Source organism: Heterodontus francisci, chromosome 14 (genome assembly GCF_036365525.1).
Source record: "Heterodontus francisci isolate sHetFra1 chromosome 14, sHetFra1.hap1, whole genome shotgun sequence".
Lineage (NCBI taxonomy): Eukaryota > Metazoa > Chordata > Chondrichthyes > Heterodontiformes > Heterodontidae > Heterodontus > Heterodontus francisci.
Genome location: NC_090384.1, coordinates 90985706 through 91010549, shown reverse-complemented (window position 1 = coordinate 91010549; position 24844 = coordinate 90985706). Strand labels below are relative to the sequence as shown.

The 24844-nt window shown below is 43.2% G+C and overlaps 1 protein-coding gene across 4 annotated transcripts in view; it reads right to left on the bottom strand.

Moving 5' to 3' along the window:
* e2f8 (E2F transcription factor 8) overlaps positions 1 to 24844 on the bottom strand; it is a 44557-nt gene that overhangs the window by 1844 nt on the left and 17869 nt on the right. For 3 of the 4 annotated variants that reach the window (XM_068046522.1, XM_068046523.1, XM_068046525.1), the window contains 8 exons: positions 23637 to 23774; positions 23295 to 23507; positions 19804 to 19888; positions 18875 to 19433; positions 12256 to 12546; positions 8976 to 9111; positions 6958 to 7364; positions 3374 to 4579 (listed from right to left, as the gene is read on the bottom strand). In XM_068046522.1, coding sequence (XP_067902623.1) covers positions 4382 to 4579; positions 6958 to 7364; positions 8976 to 9111; positions 12256 to 12546; positions 18875 to 19433; positions 19804 to 19888; positions 23295 to 23507; positions 23637 to 23774 — 2027 coding nt within the window. In that variant the 3' untranslated portion in view covers positions 3374 to 4381. Of the gene's footprint in view, positions 1 to 3373; positions 4580 to 6957; positions 7365 to 8975; positions 9112 to 12255; positions 12547 to 18874; positions 19434 to 19803; positions 19889 to 23294; positions 23508 to 23636; positions 23775 to 24844 lie in introns of those variants that run through there. The other variant, XM_068046524.1, reaches the window with a different exon arrangement.

The window sequence follows — 24844 nt, the reverse complement described above, 5'->3', positions numbered from 1 at the left end:
AAACAATATGTAGATAGTCCAACTAGGGAAGGGGCCGTACTGGACCTGGTATTGGGGAATGAGCCCGGCCAGGTGGTCGAAGTTTCAGTAGGGGAGCATTTCGGGAACAGTGACCATAATTCCGTAAGTTTTAAGGTACTTGTGGATAAGGATAAGAGTAGTCCTCGGGTGAAGGTGCTAAATTGGGGGAAGGCTAATTATAACAATATTAGGCAGGAACTGAAGAATTTAGATTGGGTGCGGCTGTTTGAGGGTAAATCAACATCTGACATGTGGGAGTCTTTCAGACGTCAGTTGATTAGAATCCAGGACCAGCATGTTCCTGTGAGGAAGAAGGATAAGTTTGGCAAGTTTAGGGTACCTTGGATAACGAGGGATATTGTGAGCCTAGTCAAAAAGAAAAAGGAAGCATTCATAAGGGCTGGAAGGCTTGGAACGGACAAAGCCCTTGAGGAATATAAAGAAAGTAGGAAGGAACTTAAGCAAGGAGTCAGGAGGGCTAAAGGGGGTCATGAAAAGTCATTGGCAAATAGGATTAAGGAGAATCCCAAGGCTTTTTATACATATATAAAGAGCAAGAGGGTAACCAGGGAAAGGGTTGGCCCACTCAAAGACACAGGAGGGAATCTGTGTGGAGCCAGAAGAAATGGGCGAGGTACTAAAAGAGTACTTTGCATCAGTATTCACCCAAGAGAAGGACTTGGTGGATGATGAGTCCGGGTCATGTCGTTATCAAAAAGGAGGAGGTGTTGGGCGTTTTGCAAAGCATTAAGGTAGATAAGTTCCCAGGGCCTGATGGGATCTACCCCAGACTACTGAGGGAGGCCAGGGAAGAAATTGCTGGGGCCTTGACAGAAATCTTTCTGTCCTCATTGGCTGCAGGTGAGGTCCCAGAGGACTGGAGAATAGCCAATGTTGTTCCTTTGTTTGAGAAGGGTAGCAAGGATAATCCAGGAAATTATAGGCCAGTGAGCTTTACGTCAGTGGTAGGGAAATTATTAGAGAGAGGATTCTTCGGGACAGGATTTACTCCCATTTGGAAACAAATGAACTTATTCGCGAGAGGCAGCATGGTTTTGTGAAGGGGAGGTCGTGTCTCACTAACTTGATTGAGTTTTTTGAGGAAGTGACGAAGATGATTGATGAAGGGCAGTGGATGTTGTCTACATGGACTTCAGTAAAGCCTTTGACAAGGTCCCTCATGGCAGACTGGTACAAAAGGTGAAGTCACATGGGATCAGAGGTGAGCTGGCAAGATGGATACAGAACTGGCTCGGTCATAGAAAACAGAGGGTAGCAGTGGAAGGGTGCTTTTCTGAATGGAGGGTAGTGACTAGTGGTGTTCCGCAGGGATCAGTGCTGGGACCTTTGCTCTTTGTAGTATATATAAATGATTTGGAGGAAAATGTAGCTGGTCTGATTAGTAAGTTTGTAGATGACACAAAGGTTGGTGGAGTTGCGGATAGTGATGAGGATTGTCAGAGGATACAGCAGGATATAGATCGGTTGGAGACTTGGGCGGAGAAATGGCAGATGGAGTTTAATCCGGACAAATGTGAGGTAATGCATTTTGGAAGATCTAATGCCGGAAATCTGAAATAAAAACAAGAAATACTGGAACCACTCAGCAGGTCTGGCAGCATCTGTGGAAAGAGAAGCAGAGTTAACGTTTCGGAGTATTGACAGGCAGAGAGAGCTGGGCGTACAGGTCCACAGGTCACTGAAAGTGGCAACGCAGGTGGATAAGGTAGTCAAGAAGGCATACGGCATGCTTGCCTTCATCGGTCGGGGCATAGACTATAAAAATTGGCAAGTCATGCTGCAGCTGTATAGAACCTTAGTTAGGCCACACTTGGAATATTGCATGCAATTCTGGTCACCACACTACCAGAAGGACGTGGAGGCTTTGGAGAGGGTACAGAAGAGGTTTAACCAGGATTTTGCCTGGTCTGGAGGGCATTGGCTATGAGGAGAGGCTGGATAAACTCGGATTGTTTTCACTGGAACGACGGAGGTGGAGGGGCGACATGATAGAGTTATGAGTGGCATGGACAGAGTGGATAGTCGGAAGCTTTTTCCTAGGGTGGAAGAGTCAGTTACTAGGGGACATAAATTTAAGGTGCGAAGGCAAAGTTTAGAGGGGATGTACGAGGCAAGTTCTTTACACAGAGGGTGGTGAGTGCCTGGAACTTGCTGTCGGGGGAGGTGGTGGAAGCAGGTACGATAGCGACGTTTAAGAGGCATCTTGACAAATACATGAATAGGATGGGAATAGAGGGATACGGTCATTGGAAGTGCAGAAGGTTTTAGTTTAGACAGGCATCAAGATCGGCACAGGCTTGGAGGTCCGAATGGCCTGTTCCTGTGCTCTACTGTTCTTTGAATTAGTTTGCCCTACAAATGGGTAGTTAAATAAGTGTAGCATCTTTCCCACTACATTTTTAAAAATTCATTCATGGGATGTGGGCGTCGCTGGCCAGGTCAGCATTTATTGCCCATCCCTAATTGCCTTTGAGAAGTAATCTCCAAGTAATGTCTGGTATGATCATCCCAAAATGGCTAAGGATAACTATTTATAGCTATTCTCGGTTAATTTTATTGGCAGTGTGGAATCCCAATTTCAAGTTTTTAAAAATGGTGTTCGATGACATTTGTTTTCCTTTCTACAGCCTCCAGACCATCATATACAATCACAACGTTGAGTAGTTTGTTGGAGTTCTGAATCAAATTCTATAAACGTTTTATGCAAAAAGTACTCCTCTATACCGTGACAATTTCAAGCATTGCAGGCCAAATGAGAGCGAGCCGGCATCTATTTTGTACCATCAATTCTGGGTGGGTAAGAAAAATAGTTTGGGAAACTTTCTTTCGCAGAGAATAGGGGATAAATGAGCCTGTGCCATGAAAGTTTAACAGTTTGAGTAAGAAATTAATTAAAGTCCATTTAGTATCATCGTATAATACATCAGGCAAGAGTTAAGCACATATTTGTTGAGTTAACATTTCAGGTCAGTGACCCTTCTTCGGAATGGTTCCGAAGAAGGGTCACTGACCCGAAACGTCAACTCTGCTTCTCTTTCCACAGATGCTGCCAGACCTGCTGAGTGGTTCCAGCATTTCTTGTTTTTATTTCAGATTTCCAGCATCCGCAGTATTTTGCTTTTACATATTTGTTGAGGTTCAGTTTACCACATAGTAACCGTGCCCATGGACTGTCATGACTCACTGCATTCTAGGAAAATAAGCAGAGTGTCAACTATTTGCGACACAGCAATGCTTGGAAATAAATACTCAGACACACACTGCACCCATTAAACTGTAAAAATTAGTCAACTGATAAGCACTTCAATGTATAGAAATTAAACTGTACAGATTTATTCTGAACTAGTCACAGTACAGAACAGCATGACAATATAAATAAATTCAAATAATTAGACAGAAACTTGATTGGACTAACAAAGATCACTTGCCATCTACTTGGATTTCCATGTTTTAAGATTTAATTGCGAATAGAGCCCAGAAATCATTAGAAACCTATGACCATCTACAGCTCACAGTATCTGTTCAGACTGGTTTACAAGAGATGGTGACATCTAAATTTGGATAAGTATATCAATTTGAAATTTAATTCCATTTAAAGTTAATGCTTTAATGTAAGACATAAATACAGCACAATATGTACAAGCTACAGTACGTTTATGTATTTCCCCAAAGGATTATCCTGGTACTATGCACATTTTCAAATGTAAACATACAATTTTCCTGTGATTTTTACCTCCAATATCAGATGTTCTGTGGCATCTTAATTTCATACTGACCGATTTTGTTCAGTAATGACAGCTGCTTAATGTGATATTGTTCTCTTAAATGGAGGAGGGGATGACTTTACAGTATGTATGCATCTGTGCTGAATATATCATCCCCAGTGGATTCCATGAATGTCATCCAATGTTAGTTTCCAGCTAATGTGTACAATAGTTGCACCACTTGTATACATACAACAATAAACCAACTCCAGGTAGGATGGTATTCATCCTATTGTTTCATGTGCAAAGTAAGTACTACTTGTAGTTTGTAATTTTAGCCATGCTTAACCATAGTACTTTATATGAATATGGATTTGCATTGGATTTTATTCTGCTTAGGCAGAAGGTCACAGTTTTGCTAACTATGGCTATGTTAACAGTCACATTGGTACAATGTAAACTTCTGTTCAAAACAATCCCTTAGAGCAATATGCGCTGCCAGATAACATTAAAAAAATCATAGAATTAAACGCAAATTATGCGCTACACATTTAGAATGTACCGAGATTTATTCATAACCTAGCAATACATTAAAAATCTTGCAGACCACTTTTGATTTACCAGCTGTTCCAAAGTCATTGAAAATCTTCAGTGCAGACCTCAAGCTTTCGTTGAGGAAGGTGCACGTTTCCTGGAGGACTTTTGCTATTGCTGTTTGTGACAACAGCAGTTACTGATGACAGGATCGAAGCTGATGTTGGACCTCCTGGAGTACGGAAAAAACTCTCCCTGTTGATTGACTGAGCACCCTCAGGTGTAGCTGGCACACTAGGCTGTAAAATGTAAGAGATCATCAGTAACTATTTAAAAGAGATTACACTTTATTACTTGTTTCATATACAGTTTGGGATATGCTTTACCATTGTCACTAAAACTGCTCTCCGTTGGAATTTATTTGACAATACAGTGATGGAATAGGCTTATATTAATCCATGTTCAGTCAATGTGCATTAACTGAAAGTGTGCCAGCTTCTTTTACAGCTATTAATTCTTCAAAAAGGTGCATGTGCATCACAAAGTCTTTAACAAAATAGACATCGTAGTGGGTTCTTAAGAATGTAGATTAGAAATTTGAAGTTTTTAATGGTATATTGGCAAACAGTCAGATCTCAGATGCGGTATACAAACTTCACTTACTTCAACAATAATATCTTTTCAAGGACACAATGAGCAAATATTGAACTCATTTCATTAGAAGCAGCATAAAACCTTGGGGGTTGCACTTGATACACAATCCAGAGAAAATTAACTTCAGAACTCCTGCCTCTCAATTTGTGTGTTTATATTGCTAAGTATAAATTACACATTGATACTGTTTCACTGCTCATCCTGAATGATTAGGTATTTTTTGAAATGTGAAAATTGTGCATACTGTGCTGCTCCTTCCAGGGCAACCCCATTCAAAAAAGTTTCAGAAATGCCACTACTCTACCAGACCTATACAGAGTAGATTTGATATGCTGAACCCTTAGTTGGAGTATGACCTTTGTTATTCCCCAATTTCTTATTTGGTGAGATCCATATGTTAGCAAGATAACTGTGGTGGGGTCAGTGGAGAACCAAATAAAAAGCAGTATTACTGAACAAGAGTAATTCCTGCACATCTCTAGAGTCCACATATACCAATATATCCAGCAGCTTATGGGCAGGATGCTTGTGTACTCCTCAACTTGGCAAATAATGCATATTGAAGTTCACATATCTTAGTATAAAATGTTTATAAATAGAAAAGGGAAATTGCAACCCAACTAAGAGCTAACAAGTACTCAGAAATTACAGCACAGAAACAGGGCATTTGGCCAACAGGTCCATGCCGCACATGAGCCATCTCCCACACTACTTCATCTAACCTGAAAAACAACCTCCGTGCCTTTCACCTGCATTTTCTTTAATCTATCTTCCCCTTAAAGGTACCTATGCTGTTCACCTCAACTACCCCATGTGGTAGCAAGTTCCATATTCTAACCATTCTCTGGGTTAAAAAAAAAACTCCTGAATTCCTTCTTGAAATTATTAGTGCCTGCCTTATATTTGTGGCCTCTAGTTATGGTCTCCCCATAAGTGGAAAGTCTACCCTATCAAACACTATTATAATTTTAAAGAACTCTGTTAGGTCAATAGCATCTTTAGAACTGAAATACAGCTACATGCTGAACTAACTTGATGCTTTAAACAAAACACGATCCCTGGAAATTTCCTTGGGCCCTCATTCGATCGCCTGCTGTAACTTAGACAGAAACCCCCGGTACACTGTATAAATGGAGTTTCTGACATTAAAGCAAATGATCAGGAGAACCCCCAAAGAATATCCTACTGAATGGATTTATGTCAGTGGTTGCAATGAAACAATCATAGCAGCTTGACAACACACTTAGGAAATTTACCATTTGAAAACTTTACATCTGCTTCCATCTAAGTACGAAGAATGGTACTCTGGTTTGGCTCAAAGCCACAGTATAATTCAAAACAGAAGGCAAAGAGTGTAGAATACATTTATATTATCAATCTATAATAATCAGAAACCAACTGTCCAGCTCCCACGATGGCTCAATGGGCAAATACCCTCATTGGCATGGTATTGAACAGAGCAGCTTGGATCACTGATCTGCATGGAGCTGATTGATCTCAGCTGGGGCATTAATTTGAAGCATTCCTGTCTTGGGATGGGGAAAGAGGGGGGAAAAGTCAGGGAATTCGCCCTTCATGGCTACCATTTGTCACTTCCTGGATAACTCGGGATACACAGTTTTGTGGGAGCTAGCAGGAAGTAGCCATCGCTCATGTTTGGGTTCAGTGAGTGGCAGTAGGTTATTTCAATAAAGAGGAAGGGCCAAAAATTGGAAAGACAGAGCAAAATCTGATGTTTACACGTATACTTTTCAGCATGGTGAGCTGGAAAGCAGGCATCTTGCATTTTCCCCCCTGCCCCCACAAAATATTACTATCTTCCTGTCAATCTCAGCTGAGAAATATATCAGGACAAATTTGGAATCAAACTAAGGATCAGCTAGCCATCTGCACAGTTTAGCTGTAGTGTGGATTCCTGTAAGGTACTGTGTTAGTGCTTTGCTTGCTAGTAGTTGAATGAAGCCTTTTAAAGAAAGTATTTGAACACATTCCTTGTGGTTTGGTGTGTTGAGGCATAGCTCACCTGTTGTATACTAATCAGTGCTACAGGTTGTCCAGTCAGTTGGTGATGAGGAGACACTGGTTTAACAAAGATCATCTTTCCTTGCTGTAGATTTATGTTTCCTGTGAGAGGACTAGCTTGCTCTGGAGAAGCAGTTGTCATTGTAGGCCCTTGACTCACTGAAAAGTGTACCCCGGGGTTGATCAAACCAAGATTCTGCAGTGTGAAATTCAGAATTCCTGGGCTAGGGCTGTGAATAGGAAAGTGATGACCTGAAGAAGTGAAGGATGATATGTTGGCTTGGCTCACAACAGGAAGAGAGGCTACAGAAGAAGCAACAGCCACTGGACAAGGCAATTTCAGAGGGGTGATATGAGTGGCAGAAAAATTAGCTGGAGAGTAGTCTGAAGCGGTAATTGGTGCAGCACCTACAAAGAGAGGGAACACATTAATAACTCATTGTCAAAGCATAAATTTTTTTGTACTGTTGTAAAACAAACATTGCAAATAGATGCAGGACATTTACCAGATAAAATCTCAACAAGCAGAAGCAGTAGCAATATAATCTTTCCCCTCAGTGAAAAGCACAATTTATTCTGAAAGAAATAAAACACTACTGGAATCATGCCTATTGTCATGAAGACCCCACCTGCCAAGAATAAGGCATATTAATTTCATCATATGAAACATTAATTTTAAACTGTTGCTGGACTGAAGAGATGAATTGTTTAAAGAGATCAGCAGTGGCTGAAAAAATTTACACACTAAGAGACAGTTGCCTGGAGAGACAATAGAACCACTCCCCGATCCAATTAACCCAAATGGACTTTGATCACCAGACATTGAATGTGTAAGAAAGCCAACATTCCAGGGTGTCTGCCAGGATGGAGAATCGACAAATGCAGAAGTTTGTTAAAACAGCTAGTCACATGACTAAGCTGCTAGCCCAGGTTTTGTTTGAACTGCTCACAGAACAATTTGGGAGATTGCAACTGAATTTGGAAGAAGATAGCCTCTCTCCTGGCTAGCTCTCTCTCACACACACTAATCTCTGGATCCACTGAAGCCACTTAAACCTCAAGAGAGAAAAGACTCCTACAACGAAACACATTTTAAAGCGTGCACTGGGCCCCAACGAAACGGCAAGACTTACTGGAAATCAAAGACTCTACATTAAACTCAAAGGACCGTAAATAAATCCCAGCTATCGCCTCAAACTTTTCCCCTTTATTCTTTCTACTTTTTCATCTCGATATCTGCATGTGTGTTTATCGCGTATGCATGCTAGCGTGGTTACATCACGTATTTGAATTAGAGTTGAAGGTTAATAAACTTCCAGCTTTCTTGTTTAAATCTAAGAAAACCTGTCTGGTTGATTTATTTGCCTTACAATTGGAGAGCAGTGACAAAGGATTCACTGAGAGGGAGCTAAAAACACGATGCTTTTAAAATTAAACCCTGTTATAGTTAAGCCAGGCAAAGGCTGAGAGGGAACCCCTTAGACCCCTTTCTCATCTGGTTGTAACACAATTCCATACAACTTAGCTCAGTGCGGTAATCTTAATGGGCGCATTTGTGTCTTGGGATATGGCATCAAGGAACTGCCGCAAAACAGCTTTGCAAGAGAGGAAAAAATGGTTGTATGAAGAGAAGAAAAACAAAATTGAGGGGGTTTAAGTGAAAGATGAAGGGATTTTTTTTTAAAAACACAGAAATCTGGAGAGTTAACCAAGGCTGAAAGCTATAATTTACAGTGAAGGCATTCAGCTCAGTGTTTTCCACAAATTAATTGAATTTTAACATTAACATTGTCTCAGCAGCTCTCTGGCAAAGTAACAGCAAGTTATAGCAGAATAGCAAAGGGTATTTTTCTGTGGGCTCCATAACAGTGAAAAAGACTGTTTTGTTCCTCCAACAGAATGGTTGTGCCACTAATTAAAAGTACATTATTCTATCTTGATTTATACAAATGAAAAAAAAAAGTTTTGACAAGCATTGCACAGTTTGAATCTCTTGAACATGAAGGTTTAATCACAAACCTGATAATGGTGAATGGTAAAGCTGATGCTCTGGTGAGGACACACTTTTATTTTTCATTTCAGGAGACCCATTGCCTGAATTATTGAAAGATGCCTGCTGTGGCAATGGGATGAGGTATCCCGATGGCATTACAGTCTGAAGCAAAATAAAAAATAAACTGGGATAATCAGAAGAAGAGAAATAATATTCTCACAAAACAGACTGTTTCAATAGCGTAAAAACTAAATCACTGAAGCAGAAAAACAATTTCAGCTATTACAAAAGTGTCTGTGTTTTGTTCAATATATTTTTTGAGGATTCATTTTTGAAAGATTGACGAAATGTTAAACTTTGGGGTTTTCAAAGGGGGTCATGTAAAGGCCACTTGACTTTGAAAAAGCAGTCCCTGGAAATGTTTTTAAAAGGGGCACTGAGAGGTCTTGAGGAAAACGAGCCTTTTTGGGAAACCACCTGACTTCCAGCTCAGTAAACAACAGAGAACTTTGGACACCTGGCGAAGATGTTTACAAAGAAATGACAGGTCAAGATTGATGGAGGTCAAAAGGTTGACCTGCTGTTGTTGGTTTCGCTTTTGAATTGTTTTGAGTTAGGGTTCAACTGTATAAAAAGGGAAGAAAACTACCAAGTAGAGAGAGAACTTCCAAGGAGCGGCACAGTGGCGCAGTGGTTAGCACCGCAGCCTCACAGCTCCAGCGACCCGGGTACAGTTCTGGGTACTGCCTGTGTGGAGTTTGCAAGTTCTCTCTGTGACTGCGTGGGTTTCTGCCAGGTGCTCTGGTTTCCTCCCACAGCCAAAGACTTGCAGGTTGATAAGTAAATTGGCCATTGTAAATTGCCCCTAGTGTAGGTAGGTGGCAGGAGAATTTTGAGGATGTGAGAGGGAGTATGGGATTAATGTAGGATTAGTATAAATGGTTGATAGTCAGTACAGACTCGGTGGGTCGAAGGGCCTGTTTCAGTGCTGTATTTCTCCAAGAGAAGCGAATTCCCAAGGACAGAGAGAAGACCACAACCCAGCTCAGCTTTCCAGCACCCCTCTAAAAGACCCAGAAATCAACTTATCTCGTCTCCTGTCTTTGAAGAAAAGCCTGCTAAATTAATTCTCAACGCCGCCTGAAAAGATGTTCTTAAACAGGGTTGTCCAACAAGCGGGCCAGGATCCGACTCGCCAAACTTTTCACCCGGCCTGCAGGTGTAAACTGTTCTCGGGGCCATTCCTCATCCTCACAGTGGCTGGTTTTGACTTTTTTTTTAAAAAGCTTGCCGGAAAACCCCTAGTCTGTTGGGAAACTGCTGTTCCCGATGTCAGCGGTTGCTACCTGTGAAACTGACGATGATCTTGTTTAAAAGAACTGATTTTTAAAAGAACTTTAAAAGAGCAGAGAGACGGGGGGGGGGGGGGAGGGAAAAGAGACGGGGTTGGGGGGGGGGTGGGGGAGGGAAAAGAGACCGAGGGGGGGGGGGGGGGAGAAAAGAGACCGAGAGGGGGGGAGGAGAGAAAAGAGACCGAGAGGGGGGGGGAGAGAAAAGAGACCGAGAGGGGGGGGGGGGGGGGGGGGGGGGGGGAGAGAAAAGAGACCGAGAGAGGGGGGGGGAGAGAAAAGAGACCGAGAGGGGGGGGGGGGGGGGGGAGGGGGGGAGAGAAAAGAGACCGAGAGGGGGGGAAGAGAAAAGAGACCGAGAGGGGGGGGGGGGGGAAGAGAGAAAAGAGACCGAGAGGGGGGGGGGGGGGAGGAGAGAAAAGAGACGGGGGGGGGGGGGGGAGGGGAGAAAAGAGACCGAGGGGGGGGGGGGGGGGGAGAAAAGAGACCGAGGGGGGGGGGGGGGGGGTGGAGAAAAGAGACCGAGAGGGGGGTGGAGAAAAGAGACCGAGGGGGGGGGGGGGGGGGTAGAAAAGAGACCGAGAGGCGGGGGGGGGGGGTTGGGGGGGAGAAAAGAGACCGAGAGGGGGGGCGGAAAGAGACCGAGAGGGGGGTGGCGAGGAACAGAGGGGGGAAAGAAGGAAATAGAGCAGGGGAGAGAGGGGGAGAGAGAGAGAGTGGGGGGGGGCGGGAAGAGAGAGTTAAAGCATCATTTACATCTGGCACAGAAGGAGGCTGTTCTGTCCATCGAGCCTATGCCAGCTCTCCATTGAGCTATGCAGTCAGTCCCACTCCCTGGCTCAATCCCCATAGCCCTGCAACTCTATTTCTCTCAGGTGGCCATGCAACTTCCTTTTGAAGTCATTGATCGCCTCCACTTCCACCAACCTTATGGGCAGCGAGTTCCAGGTCAATACCGCCTGCTGTGTAAGAAGGTGCTTCCTCATATTCCCCCTGCATCTTTTGCACAAAACTTTCAATCTGTGTCCCCTAGTCCTAGGGGGGGGGGGGGGGGGCAGGAGGGAAGAGAGAATCACACACACACACACAGTGTAGAGAGAGGGGAAAGAGAGATCAAGGTCTCTCCTGAAAGGTGGACATCTATCCAGTATACTCTACATCAAGTCTGCGGGCAGAGATTGACTATTTACTAAAAGCAAAAATAATGCCAGCTATGTCACTAAATCAGTTTTCAATATAGTGACGAGAAAGTAAGTCAATAAATTAGTCTTCTCATTTAAATCTTCACAAAAATGCACATATGTTGTTGTTTTTATTAGTAAGATATACTTTTAATGCCTTTATCTTTCGAAATTTGCTCACCGGCCCCCCCGAGTTAAGTAAAAATTGTAATGCGGCCCTCCATCCGAAAGGTTAGACATCCTGTTCTAAAAGATCCCAGTGACCCATCTACATGTAGTCAGAGGCCAGACTGTATGCCAGTTTTGGAACACAACATATCTCATCTGCTGTTTTTCCAAGAATGAGCAAGTATTCAGTCCAAGTGGGTTTTTTTTGTTTCTAGTAGAGCTCTAAAACGCAAATCCCTTTATTTTTCCAGTTAAGCAGTGTATGTGTGTGCGTATGTGAGTGGCTAAGGTGAAAAGGGAACTTTAATATTTCAATCTGTGTGTGTATGCTTTACTTCATTATTGGTTAAGACTGGTTTTATAATAAACTGATGATTTTGTTGTTTATTAAAGAAACCTGGTTTGTGTGTTTTATTCTGGGATAAAAATAGAGTCTAGGATTGACCGTATTGGTAAGTGGGGAAAAAATTTAAACATATGTTGTGACCTGTGGAGAAGTGGAGCTAGAATGAACAGTGCACTCCTCCTACTTTGGTTGTAACACAACTTTTAGACCGAAGGTCCATTTTGCTAATCGCATTTATCAATTCACAAAGTCAAGATCTCACCTCAGACACAGAATGGAGCTGGGCAGGGAATGCAATTGCCACTGGTACAGCTTTTACTGTGGTGGCTTTTCTTTCTGACAAAATAATCCCACACTTCTCTTCATTCTCAAGGAAACATTCGACACTGTGCTCTAGTTTTTCAGAGCCAAGACTCTTGTCTTCTGGGGCATTGAGGAATTCTGGATCAAGATGCAGGGCCCTTGGGGAAGCCCGATTATTTATCAAACTTCTGTGGGCCTTTAGTCTTGCTTGATGAATCTCAAAAAGCTCATCTTCGTTTGGTGATGGGCCCTTCAAACAGAAATGAATGGAATATATATATGTCACATTCTTCTGTTCTCTGTTTTATGTTCTATATTTAGCAGTAAACATAAATGCAAATATTAAATTGTGTGCAAGCTTAAAAGTCAGGCACTGTGGGCAACAGTTACTGCACAACTGCTTTAATTTTGACACCAAGATCCATTATACTTATTTTATCATAATCTTAAAAGCACAACTACATGGTTGACAAATCTAATTTGCAAGGCCCTGCAGCATCATAAAATAGAACATGAAAAAATAACCAACCATTAGTAATTAAATATTACAACACATCACTCACTAAAATCGAATAGATCAGCCCGTGACTCAAATTATTAGAAAAGGTGCAAGTTTTGTCAAATTGTTAACAGACCAACTAAGTATTTCAACAGCAAGTCACAATTATTTACAGTGAATTTTAATGTTCAAAAGAACATTAGTCTTTTCTGCTTTCCAAGTGTGTGCCATGGCTCAGTTGGTAGCACTCTCGCCTCCAGGATTTGAGCACAAAAATCAGGGGTGACACTCCAGTGCAGTACTGAGGGAGTGCTGCACTTTCAGAGGTGCTGTCTTCTGGAAGAAACATTAAACCAAAGCCCCATCTATCCTTTCAGATCCCATGGCACTACTTCAAAGAGCAGGTGAGCTATCCCTGGTGTCCTGGACAATATTTATCTCTCAATCAATATCACAAAAACAGATTTTCTGGTCATCACATTGTTGTTTTTGGGAGCTTGCTGTGCACAAATTGGCTGTCATGTTTCCTACATTACAACAGTGACTATAATTCAAAAGCATTGCATTGGCTGCATTGGGTCATGAAAAGGTGCTATACAAATGCTAGTTTTTTTCCCCTTCACTTTTAGCTTCCAGAGTTAGCAACAAACAATCCAAAATCAGCTGCAAAATGAAGATCTCCAAATTTAACTGTAAATCTAACCTATTGTAAAATAAAAGCACTGCACTAGCATGATATTATCCACACCAACTGTACTTGCTTTGGTCAGCTCGCTGTTCACACATGGAATGCTTTAAATTCTCCAAATCAAGCTACTGAGAAACATACAGTCTTTGTTTGCCTGCTATGGAGTGCAGACTCCCTCCACATAGGAACACACATGGCCTAGTCTAGTGGAGGATTTTCATGTGGGCTGACGGGACCCAGGGCTTAGGAACCTCTAAGTATGCACAGAGGTATTGCTTGAATATAACCACATAAAACTGCACAATCTACAGGCCCAGAATACTCCCAACCTTCCTGCTGGTTATCCAGCCTGGACCAACCTAATCATTGGCTTTCACCTGGAGTGCAGTGTAGTGGAAAAAATTTTAGCTCTTCTAAATTGGCCAGCTTTGAAGCGTTGACCTATCAGTAACAATGCACTAGAACAGTATAAACCTGCTTGGTTGTAAACACAAGGAACAGTTTGAGTCTTTCATATAGGATCACTGTAAGCGGTAGAAAATTTTCATCTCACCAGTCTGGGCTGAGCACTAACCCAACAACAAATGATAGAAAAATAGACCAAAGAATTATGGCACCTATTGTCCTTTTTTTGGGCAAACGGCTATAATAATAATATAATTAAACTTGCCTGTTGAATCTTTCTAATGAACGGGTGCTCAGATATCAAGTAGCACTTACACAGCAATAAACTGCTCACTGATGCTCAATTTTTTTTTAGTCGTTCGGGGAATGTGGGCGTCGTTGGCTAGTGCAGCATTTATTGCCCATCCCTAACTGCCCTTGAGAAGATGGTGGTGAGCTACCTTCTTGAACTGCTACAGTCCTTGGGGTGTAGGTACACCCACAGTGCTGTTAGGAAGGGAGTTCCAGGATTTTGACCCAGTGACAGTGAATGAATGGCAATATAGTTCCAAGTCAGGATGGTGCGTGGCTTGGAGGGGAACTTGCAGGTGGAGGGTGTTCCCATGCATCTGCTGCCCTTGTCCTTCTAGGTGGTAGAGGGTGCGGGATTGGAAGGTGCTGTCAAAGGAGCCTGGTGAGTTGCCGCAGTGCATCTTGTAAATGATACACACCGCTGCCACTGTGCGTTGGTGGAGGGAGTGAATGTTGAATGTTGTGCATGGCGTGCCAATCAAGCGGGTCACTTTGCCCTGGATGGAGTCGAGCTTCTTGGGTGTTGTTGGAGCTGCGCTCATCCAGGCAAGTGGAGAGTATTCCATCACACTCCTGACTTGTGTCTTTTAGATAGTGGAAAGAAATTGGGGAGACAGGTGGTGAGTTACTCACTGCAGAATTCCCAGCCTCTGACCTGCTTTTGTAGCCACAGCATGGATTTGGCTGGTCCAGTTCAGTTTCAGGTCAATGATGACCCCGGGACGTTCACAGTGGGGGATTCAGCGATGGTAATGTCATTGAACATCAAGGGGAGATGGTTAGATTCTCCCTTGTTTGAGATGGTCATTGCCTGGCACTTGTGCAGCACAAATGTTACTTGCCACTTATCAGCCCAAACCTGGATGTTGTCCAGGTCTTGCTGCATATGGACATGAGCTGCTTCAGTATCTGAGAAGCCACGGACGGTAACATTGTGCAATCATTAGCGAACGTCCCCACTCTGACCTTATGATGGAGGGAAGGTCATTGATGAAGCAGCTGAAGATGGTTGGACCTTAGCAACTGCACTGAGGAACTCCTGCAGTGATACCCTGGGACTGAGATGATTGACCTCCGTCTTCCTTTGTGCTGGGTATGACTCCAACCAATGGAGAGTTTTCCCCGATTCCCATTGACTCCAGTTTTGCTAGGGCTCCTTGATGCCATACTCGGTCAAATGCTGCCTTGATATCGTTCTCACCTCACCGCCGGAGTTCAGCTCTTTTGTCCATGTTTGAGCCAAGGCTGTAATGAGGTCAGGAGCCGAGTGGCCCTGGCGGAATACAAACTGAGCGTCAGTGAGCAGGTTATTGCTGTTTAAGTGCCACCTCATAGCACTGTCGATGATCCCTTACATCACTTTACTGATGATCGCGAGTACACTGATTGGCCGGGCTGGATTTGTCCTGCTTTTTGTGCACAGGACATACCTGGGCGATTTTCCACATTGCTGAGTAGATGCCAGTGTTGTAGCTGTACTGGAACAGCTTGGCTTGGGGCACAGCTACTTCTGGAGCACAAGTCTTCAGTACTATTGCCGGAATGATGTCAGGTCCCATAGCCTTAGCAGCATCCAATGCCTTCAGCCATTTCTTGATATCATGTGGAGTGAATCGGATTGGCTGAAGACTGGCATCTGCGATGCTGGGGACCTCAGGAGACCAAGATGGATCATCCAGTCGGCACTTCTGGCTGAAGATGGACGCAAATGCTTCAGCCTTGCCTTTTGCACTGATATGCTAGGCTCCCCCATTGTTGAGGATGGGGACATTTGTGGAGTCTTCTCCTCCTGTCAGTTGCACTCTTCACTAAACTAGAGGTGGTTGCCCGACAGATGGTAATGGTGGAGTGGGGGGATATGCCAGGCTGTGAGGTTACAAATTGTGGTTGAATACAGTTGTGCTGCTGATGGCCCACATGACTCATGGATGCCCAGTTTTGCATTGCTAGATCTGTTGAAAATCTATCCCTAGCACAGTGGTAGTGGCACACAACACGATGGTGTGTACCCTTAGTGTGAAGATGGGACTTTGTCTCCACCAGGACTGTGCAGTGGTCACTCCTACCAATACTGTCATGGACAGATGCATCTGCAACAGGTAGATTGGTGAAGACGATGTCAAGTAGGTTTTTCCCTCTTGTTCGTTTCCTCATCACCTGCCGCAGACCCAGTCTAGCAGCTATGTCCTTTAGGATCCGCCTAGTAGTGGTGCTACTGAGCCATTATTGGTGATGGACATTGAAGTTCCCCGACCTAAAGTACATTTTGTGCCCTTGCTACCCTCAGTGCTTCTTCCAAGTGGTGTTCAACATGGAGAAGCACTGATTCATCGGCTGAGGGCGGGGAGTGGGGGTGGGGAGGTAGGTGGTAATCAGCAGGTTTCCTTGCCCATGTTTGATCTGATGCCATGAGATTTCATGGGGTCTAAAGTCAATGTTGAGGACTCCAAGGGCAACTTTCTCCCGACTGTATACCACTGCGTCATCACCTCTGGTGGGTCTGTCCTGTCAGTGGGACAGGACATACCCAGGAATGGTGATGGTGGTGTCTGGGACATTATCTGCAAGGTAAGATTCTGTGTATATGACTATGTCAGCCTGTTGCTTGACTAATCTGTGGGACAGCTCTCCCAATTTTGGCACAAGCCAAATTGGTAAGGAGCACTTTGCAGGGCTGGGTTTGCCATTGTCTTTTCCGGTGCTTCGGTCAATGCCGGGTGGTCCGTCTGGTTTCATTCCTCTTCTTAGACTTTGTAGTAGTTTGATACAACAGAGTGGCATTCTAGGCCATTTCAGAGGGCATTTAAGAGTCAACCAAATTGCTGTGGGTCTGGAGCCACATGTAGGCCAGACGAGGTAAGGATGGCAGATTTCCTTCCCTAAAGGACATTAGTAAACCAGATGGGTTTTTCCAACACACGACAATGGTTTCATGGTCACCACTAGACTAGCTTTTATTTTAAATTCCAGATTTATGAATTGAATTCAAATTCTACCATCTGCCGGAGTGGGATTCCAACCCGTGTCCCCAGAGCATTAGCCTGGGGCTCTGGGTTACTAGTCTAGTGACATTACCACTATGCCACCGTCTCCCCAAGTGGTTGCGCCATAACCACTTGGTGCCTGACCTCAATACAGACTTGGTCCAAGCATGGAGAAAAAAATCTAAATTCCAGGGATGAGATGAGTATGATTGCCCTTGACATCAATAAATCATTTGACTGGGTGTGGCATCAAGGAGCCCCAGCAAAATTCAAGTCAATGGGAATTGGGGGAAAACTCTCCACTGGTTGGGTCACACCTAGCACAAAGGAAGATGGTTGTGGTTGTTGGAGGCCAAAAATCTCAGCCCCAGGACATTGGTGTAGTTCCTCAGGCTAGTGTCTTAGGCCCAACAATGCTTCATCGATGACCTTCCTTCTATCATAAGGTCAGAAGTGGGGATATTCACTGATGATTGCACAGTGTTCAGGTCCATTTGCGACTCCTCAGATACTGATCAGTCTGTATCCGCATGCAGCAAGACCTGGACAACCTTCAGGCTTGGGCCTTTGAAATGGCAAGTAACATTCACACCACACAAATGCCAGGCAATGACCATCTCCAACAAGAGAATCTAACCATCAACATACTGGGGGTTAGCACTGACCAGAAACTAATCTGGACCAGCCATATAAATACTGTGGCGGTTGGTAATTCAGCAAGTAACTCACCTCCTGACTTCCCAAAGCCTGTCCACCATCTACAAGGCTCATGTCAGGGCTGTGATGGAATATTCTTCTCTTGCTTGGATGAGTGCAGCTCCAACAACACTTGAGAAGCTCAACACCATCCAGGGCAAAGCAGCCTACTTGATCAGCACCCTATCCACCACCCTAAACGTTCACTCCCTCCACCATCGCTGCGCATTGGCAGTAGCTGTACCATATACAAGATGAATGGAAGCAACTCACCAAACCCACTTTGACAGCACCTTCCAAACCCCCAAACTCTACCACATAGAAGGAGAAGGGCAGCAAATGCCCATGCAATTTCTCCTCCAAGCCACACACCATCCTGACTTGGAACTGTATCGCTGTTCCTTCAATGTCACTGGGTCAAAATCCTGGAACTCCCTAACAGCACTGTGGTATACCTACACCAGATAGACTCCGGTGATTCAAGAAGGCAGCTCTCCATTCACCTTCTAAAGGTAAATAGGGATGGGCAACAAATGCTGACCTTGCCAACGATGCTCACAGCCCATGAAAAAATAAAACAGAAGTCTTACTAAAGCTACCATTATTCACATAAGTTTTGACAATGAACGTAGGCAGCCTATTTTGTTATCCTAGACAAACACAATATTATCCTCATTGTTCACACAGCATACATTTGGCAGGAACACAGAATAGTGATCAGGAATCTAGTGTACAACCCACAACCCAACAGATCCTGAGTGAGACTAATTTACCTGCCTCAATGCCAGCTAAGCAACTTATCACAGGCCAAGGATCAAGCCAGGAACCCGGCTGATCTGTATAATTCCCAGTACACTGCTGGAGGTTGGGGAAAGAGGAAGCCTCTAATTTCCATTTGCAACAGACAGAACCAGATAACAGTTAAATGATGACCATTACTCTCAAGCAGTTATTTAAATAAAATCACTATGAATAGGCCATTTGGGAAATTCACAGTTATGCACTTTCAATTTACCCTTATCAGATCAGCATCCTTTGTTGGCTGGCTCTCAAATATATTTGCTGCTTTGGAGTGTAAAGCTTCAGTCAGTTCACCTGTGGAGGGTTGCTTCAGACACCGGTCAGGGATAATATCACGCTTAGCTGCTTTGCTATTTTGGTTGTCGTTATCTGTTTCTGGTACATCAGCACACATTTCAGCAGTCCGTTTATTGGAGTGGTTCCTTGACTTTGAATCATTAGGGCTTACCATTTGTGTTTCAGTGGCAAAGGATATGGACTGCGTAAAACCAGAGGGTTGTGCAGTCATGTTTCTTGGCAGTGTAGGTTGGAAATAAATTGTATAAGATCCACTGGAGTGGCTTTGAGGTAACATCAAAACAGAAGAATACTGTCCATGTACTAAAGGAAAGACCCCGAGAGGCTGTAATGTTGGTTTAACCTGAGGGAATACTGCTGAATTAACTCCAGTACATAGCGCTGGTTCTACAAGTCCAGGGGGGTTATCAAGTTTTGACTTCACTTGTGAGGAAGATGGTTTTGATGGCGAGGTTGTGACTTTACTGGCATTCATGCTAAGGGGGAGGAAACATACAAACTTAAAAATCAGAACAGTTTTTAAAAAATCGTTGTTGCACAACATTTAAAATATTATTTCCCCTCATATTGTACCAAATAAATGGGCTACCCATCAGTAACATTGAATATATTGTTCAAGTTATACTTTTAAGCAATACAATATTGATCAACTGAGGACTTAGTTTCTTTTAACACTTTTTAAATGGGCAGTATTCAAATGAAACTTGATTACAAATGAGACTTAGAAAGATATTTAAACAATTTTTTGTTTAAGTACTTGGTAGAAAAATAGTGCACAAAATTCTCAGTATATAGTATTTGAAAATCCAGTCTGGGATGTGCAAGAGTTGAATTTCTAGCACTTACTTAGATTGCGCTTCCAGTTGAAGTTTACAGATTGTAGCAAGCTGGTCCATTTTACTTGGATATAATCCAGTTTTGGACGAATCACCTTTTATGCGAAAAAAGAATTTTTTAGCTATCTGTTAATCTGCATGTTTAAATTACATTGGCATGATGCTTAACAGTAATGATTTGGTAGCAAAATGGAGAAATGGGCCTGAATTTGACGAGCGTGCCGCCTAGCAGTCCACCCGCACACATCGCCCATTGCTGAGACCCCATGATATTACGCGCGGGGGTTCATTTAAATGGAGGTGGTGGAACAGCTGGCCCGATGACTTAGAGGGGGCGGCCACTTCGTCCCCGGCAATGGAATCCGGCGCCACCGCACAGGTGCCATTTTTAAAAGGCTTCAGGCCCTGACAGATGATTTAAATTTTTAAAGAGACTATCACATTTTATTTAAATAAAAAGTTAATTCAACAAGCCCCTCTTCCACCACCCCAATAATCGAACAATATATTTATTTCCCTCTCCCACCCTCTCCGAGAAACCATTTTTGATGGTTCCGACCTTTCCCCCCAAACTTTATAATCTTTGCCCTTCAACCCCTTCCCACCATCCCCTCAGCCAATTGAAACAGTTTTCACCACTCCCCCTCCCCAACCCCTCCCCCCGAGAATTTCACTCCTCCCTCCTCCCCACCAGTGTCACACCTCGGATGTCCGTACAGAGATCTGAAGTGCGGGACTTCTGGCCACTGGCTGGAATATCGGCATGGGATGGCCGTTGGGATAAGGTATTTGCATGTGTTTTAATTCATTTTAATATTAAAATGAAGGCTCAGCTGGCTGCACCAAGGTCTTGCCACCACCGGTAAAATGTGGCGGGGCCTTCTCGGCGTCAGGGGTCGTGGCGGGCCTCTCCCGAAGAATATTTCGCCCCCGCCACATCCCCTGACGTTGGAGGGCTGGTATAATTCAGCCTGTAGTCATTTTTTATTAGTGAGAAAAAGTGAAGAGAAAAAAGGGGACGCATACCACTAAAAAGATGCTTCACTGCCACACAATGGCTGGGATTTTATTCTGGCAATGGGGTCTCAACGTCCTGAAAAAGAGACGTCAGGATTCCCGTGTCACCTCTTCACCTGAAGGCCTGCAAAATCTAGTGGCAATCAGGCACTTAAGTGGACAGCGCCCGGCCTTCCACAGGATCAGGGACCAAGTTGCCAAAGGCCCCCCCTGGAGAGCTGCCAGCCACTGCAGAGGCGGTGGCGACTGCTGGAGGAGCACCAGCTGCAAGCAGTGGAGAGCGCTGCTGGACCCAGGTAGGTCAGGGCAGGAGGGGCCTCACAGGGTGGGGGTCACGGGGCAGGGGGTGTAGGGGATTCAGTAGCAAGGGTAGGGGGGTTTGCTCTTAGCGGGCACCCCCCTCTCCGATACTGGGTCCTTTGTTCAGGCACTGTGCCTTTTACCAAGGGACCCCACCCCACTACCACCGAGCTGGGAAGCAGCCTGCACAGTTTTTGTGTCGTGCTTCCTGTGCGGTGACAGGGCTACCCACCGCACGGCTAATTGCAGCTATGGCAGGAAGAAGCCCTCAAGTGGGGTTCATTGCCCAGTTAAGGGTCTTAATTGGCAGCGGTGCAGGAAGGCTGTTCACATGCCTTCCCGCCCCAGACAAAATTTTGGTGGAGGCAGGAAACGCCCCCCACAATCCCAGCATCCCACCCAAATTTATGCTCTCCCCACCTACAAACCCACAGCAGGGGTAAACATAAAAATCCCCCCCAGTATTTGAGTCATCCCTTTTGAGAACCTCAGTAAAACTATCTCCCCTAAACCTGTTAAATAAAGCACCATATAGCAACGGGACAATTCTGAAAGGACTTGTAATTACATCGTACTTTTCATGTGCTCAAGATTCCCCCCAATCTAATCCTGTCCAGCTGAATATTAACAACCCCTAAAGACCCCAAAACTCCACATAACCAAACCAGCTTTTGCTAAATAGGTTAATATAATTGCGCTGTATTCCATTCATGAGAAAAATAAAATGTTTCTGTGCAGCCATTTCCTGTGATAGATTTATTAGAAATTACACTTCCCTAATTTGTTGAATTTCACATACAAGAACTTAAGAAATAGAAGGAATAGGCTACTCAAGCCTGCTCCCCCATTCATTAAGATCATGGCTAATCTTCTACCTCAGCTGCACCTTCCCAGAGTATCCCCATATCCCACAGTACCCAAAAAAGAAAATCGATCTCTATCTTGAAAATATTCACAACTGAGCATGCATAGCCCTCTAGGTAGAGAATTCTAAAGGTTCACAACTCAGTGAAGAAATTTCTCACTTCAATCCTAAATGGCCAACCGTGACCTCTCATTCTAGACTCCCCAGAAAGGGATATCCCAGCATCTAGCTTGCCAAGCCCCTTAAGAATTCTATGTTTCAATGAGATCACCTCTCATTCTTATAAATTCTAGAGAACATAGGTCTAGCTGACTCAATCTCTTGTCATAGGACAATCCTCTCATCCCAGGAATCAGTCTAGTGAACCTTTGTTGCACTCCCTCCAAAGCTAGTATATCCCTCCTTAGGTAAAGAGAGCAAAACTGTACGGAGTACTCCAGATGTGGTCTCACCAAGGCCCTATATTAGTTGTACTAAGACTTCTTTACTTTAAACGCCAAACGCTCTGTATGAAATGCCAACATACCATTTGTCTTCCTAATTGCTTGCTGTACTTGCTTGTTAATTTTGTGATTTGTATACAAGGACACCCAGGTCCCTCTGAATGCCAACACTTCTCAGTCTCTCGCCATTTAGAAAATATTCTACTCTTCTATTTTTCCTACCAAAGTGGATAACTTCACATTTCCCCAGTGTATTCCATCTGCCATGTTCTTGCCCACTCTTTCAACCCAAATCCTTTTGTAGCCTCTTTGCACCCTCCTCAAAGCTTACTTTCCACCTAACTTTATATCAGCAGCAAACTTGGATACATTACACTCAGTCCCCTCATCCAAGTCATTGATATAAATTGTTAACAGCTGAGTCCTAAGCACTGGTCCTTGCAGTACCTAACTAGTTACAGCCGGTCAACCAGAAAATGACCCATTTATTCCAACTCTGCTTTCTGTCCTTTACAGTTTTAAATGTTAAAATGCACAATTTTTCTGGGAAGTTAGCACCAGAAATTACTTCGTTTAGATGAACTTCCTCTCCATTTTTACATCACTTATTTTCACTAACATAAAATAACTAAGACCAAATCATCAAAACCTGACTTAGCACATTCACTAAAAGCTTGACAACAAAACTAGAGTAGCCGTTTCATGAAATTATTACTTGCTAGTTTTAATCTGGTAAACTCATTTGACACAAGTACTTTTTGTAGGACAAGAACAGGTAGACACCAAAATTAATGGCACCTGTTTAAAATATGTTTAAGAACTTAATAAATTGGCATTTACAATTACATATTAAATTAGTTAGTCTGAAATACATACTGTAGATTTTGCCAACTGGGCTGCTCGGTGCAGAGCTGATCTTCCTCTGATCATTCTCTATGTTCTGTAATAAGTGGTTCAAAGATGCATGCCGGGTGAAGCCTTGCTTAGTGTTCGAGGCAGGGAAAAGATTCTTGGATAATGCTTCTTTTGAAATCTTGGGTAATGGAGTATTAGGTACGACTGAGGTAGTGAGTGTAATGGGTTTTATATCTGCAATATTAGCAGTTTCATTAATAAACTAAGCTTAATTCATTAATTATGCAATCAAACTCATTTTCTACAGGAAAGAGGTAAAATTATAAGAACCAGGGAAATACAATTTTATCAAAAAAAGTGTACCGATTAGGTCTGGGAATGCCTCTGGTCCTATCCATTTAAATGCTGGCTTCCGTCCTCTCACCTCTGTTACGTGTACTTTCTTTATAAGTTCAAGGCTGGTGAGAACATTAGCTATATCGTAGAGTCGTCTTATTTTAGCTGTGAGACAAAAGTTAAGTAGATTAGCAGATAGTGCAAACTTTACTTTTCAGAAATCCCTGTGTTGCAAGAATGAAGTGCTGATAAAGTCTATATATTTCAGTCTTAAGACTTTGCCATATATCAATAAAATAGGAAGTATTCATTACCTGCCTCCCTCATGGGCCAGTAAAATAAGTGAGACATTATTCCAAAAGATCTCAACTGAATTTAAATTTAAAAAACTATGCATCAACAAGGACTGTATATCACAGCTATTATGAGTAGTGAATAAAGTAAAGGGCTATGTACTATCTGGCACATAAGATCTGCTCAGTGTGATTTGGTCAAAAAAAATCAAATTAGAAGTCCACATTTTATTCACAGTTGTATCTGACTTAATCTATAAAAAAAATTTCATGTGTCACTATATTGGTAAAATTTATCTGCTCCTATACTTACAAAACAGGCATACTCCAAATGATTAAAGACACTCTGGTTACTGTAAGTAAACTTGAGAACCAGTAACTAATCATCCTGGAATACAACAGTACTACCAATTGTCCAAAACTTCAAAACCCATTATTCCTTATCCTATGCTCCATTCACATTATGTCCAGCAAGGCCTCTTTGTCCAAAGGTTTGATATAGTTCTAGCCTAAAACATACTCTTCATCAAACTATGTGTCATCCTGTATCTCTGTCATTCTAGTTTGGACATAGCCAAGTTAGCTTCCTAAATTGGCCCAAGCCTAAGTATATGGTCAAACAGCTCAATCATTGTATGACAGAGTTTGGAGAAAATTGAAGTTTGTGCTAGCTTTCAATACTGAAATAATTGCTTTAAGCATTGATCACTGAGAGTACTAATTGGGAGATTTATCCTGCACAGAGATTATATTTGACTTTTGATTCCAGATATGATGGTCTGAAGACCACAGAAAAACTATAAAACTCCACTGTAGACATCTAATTTCAACCCCAACCCCCACAACAACTTGGGAATGAATTGGTAAGTTTGGATATATAAATACCCATAACAACATGTTTTCCAGGCTTCACAGTGATACAGAGCTTTAGTGCTTTGACAT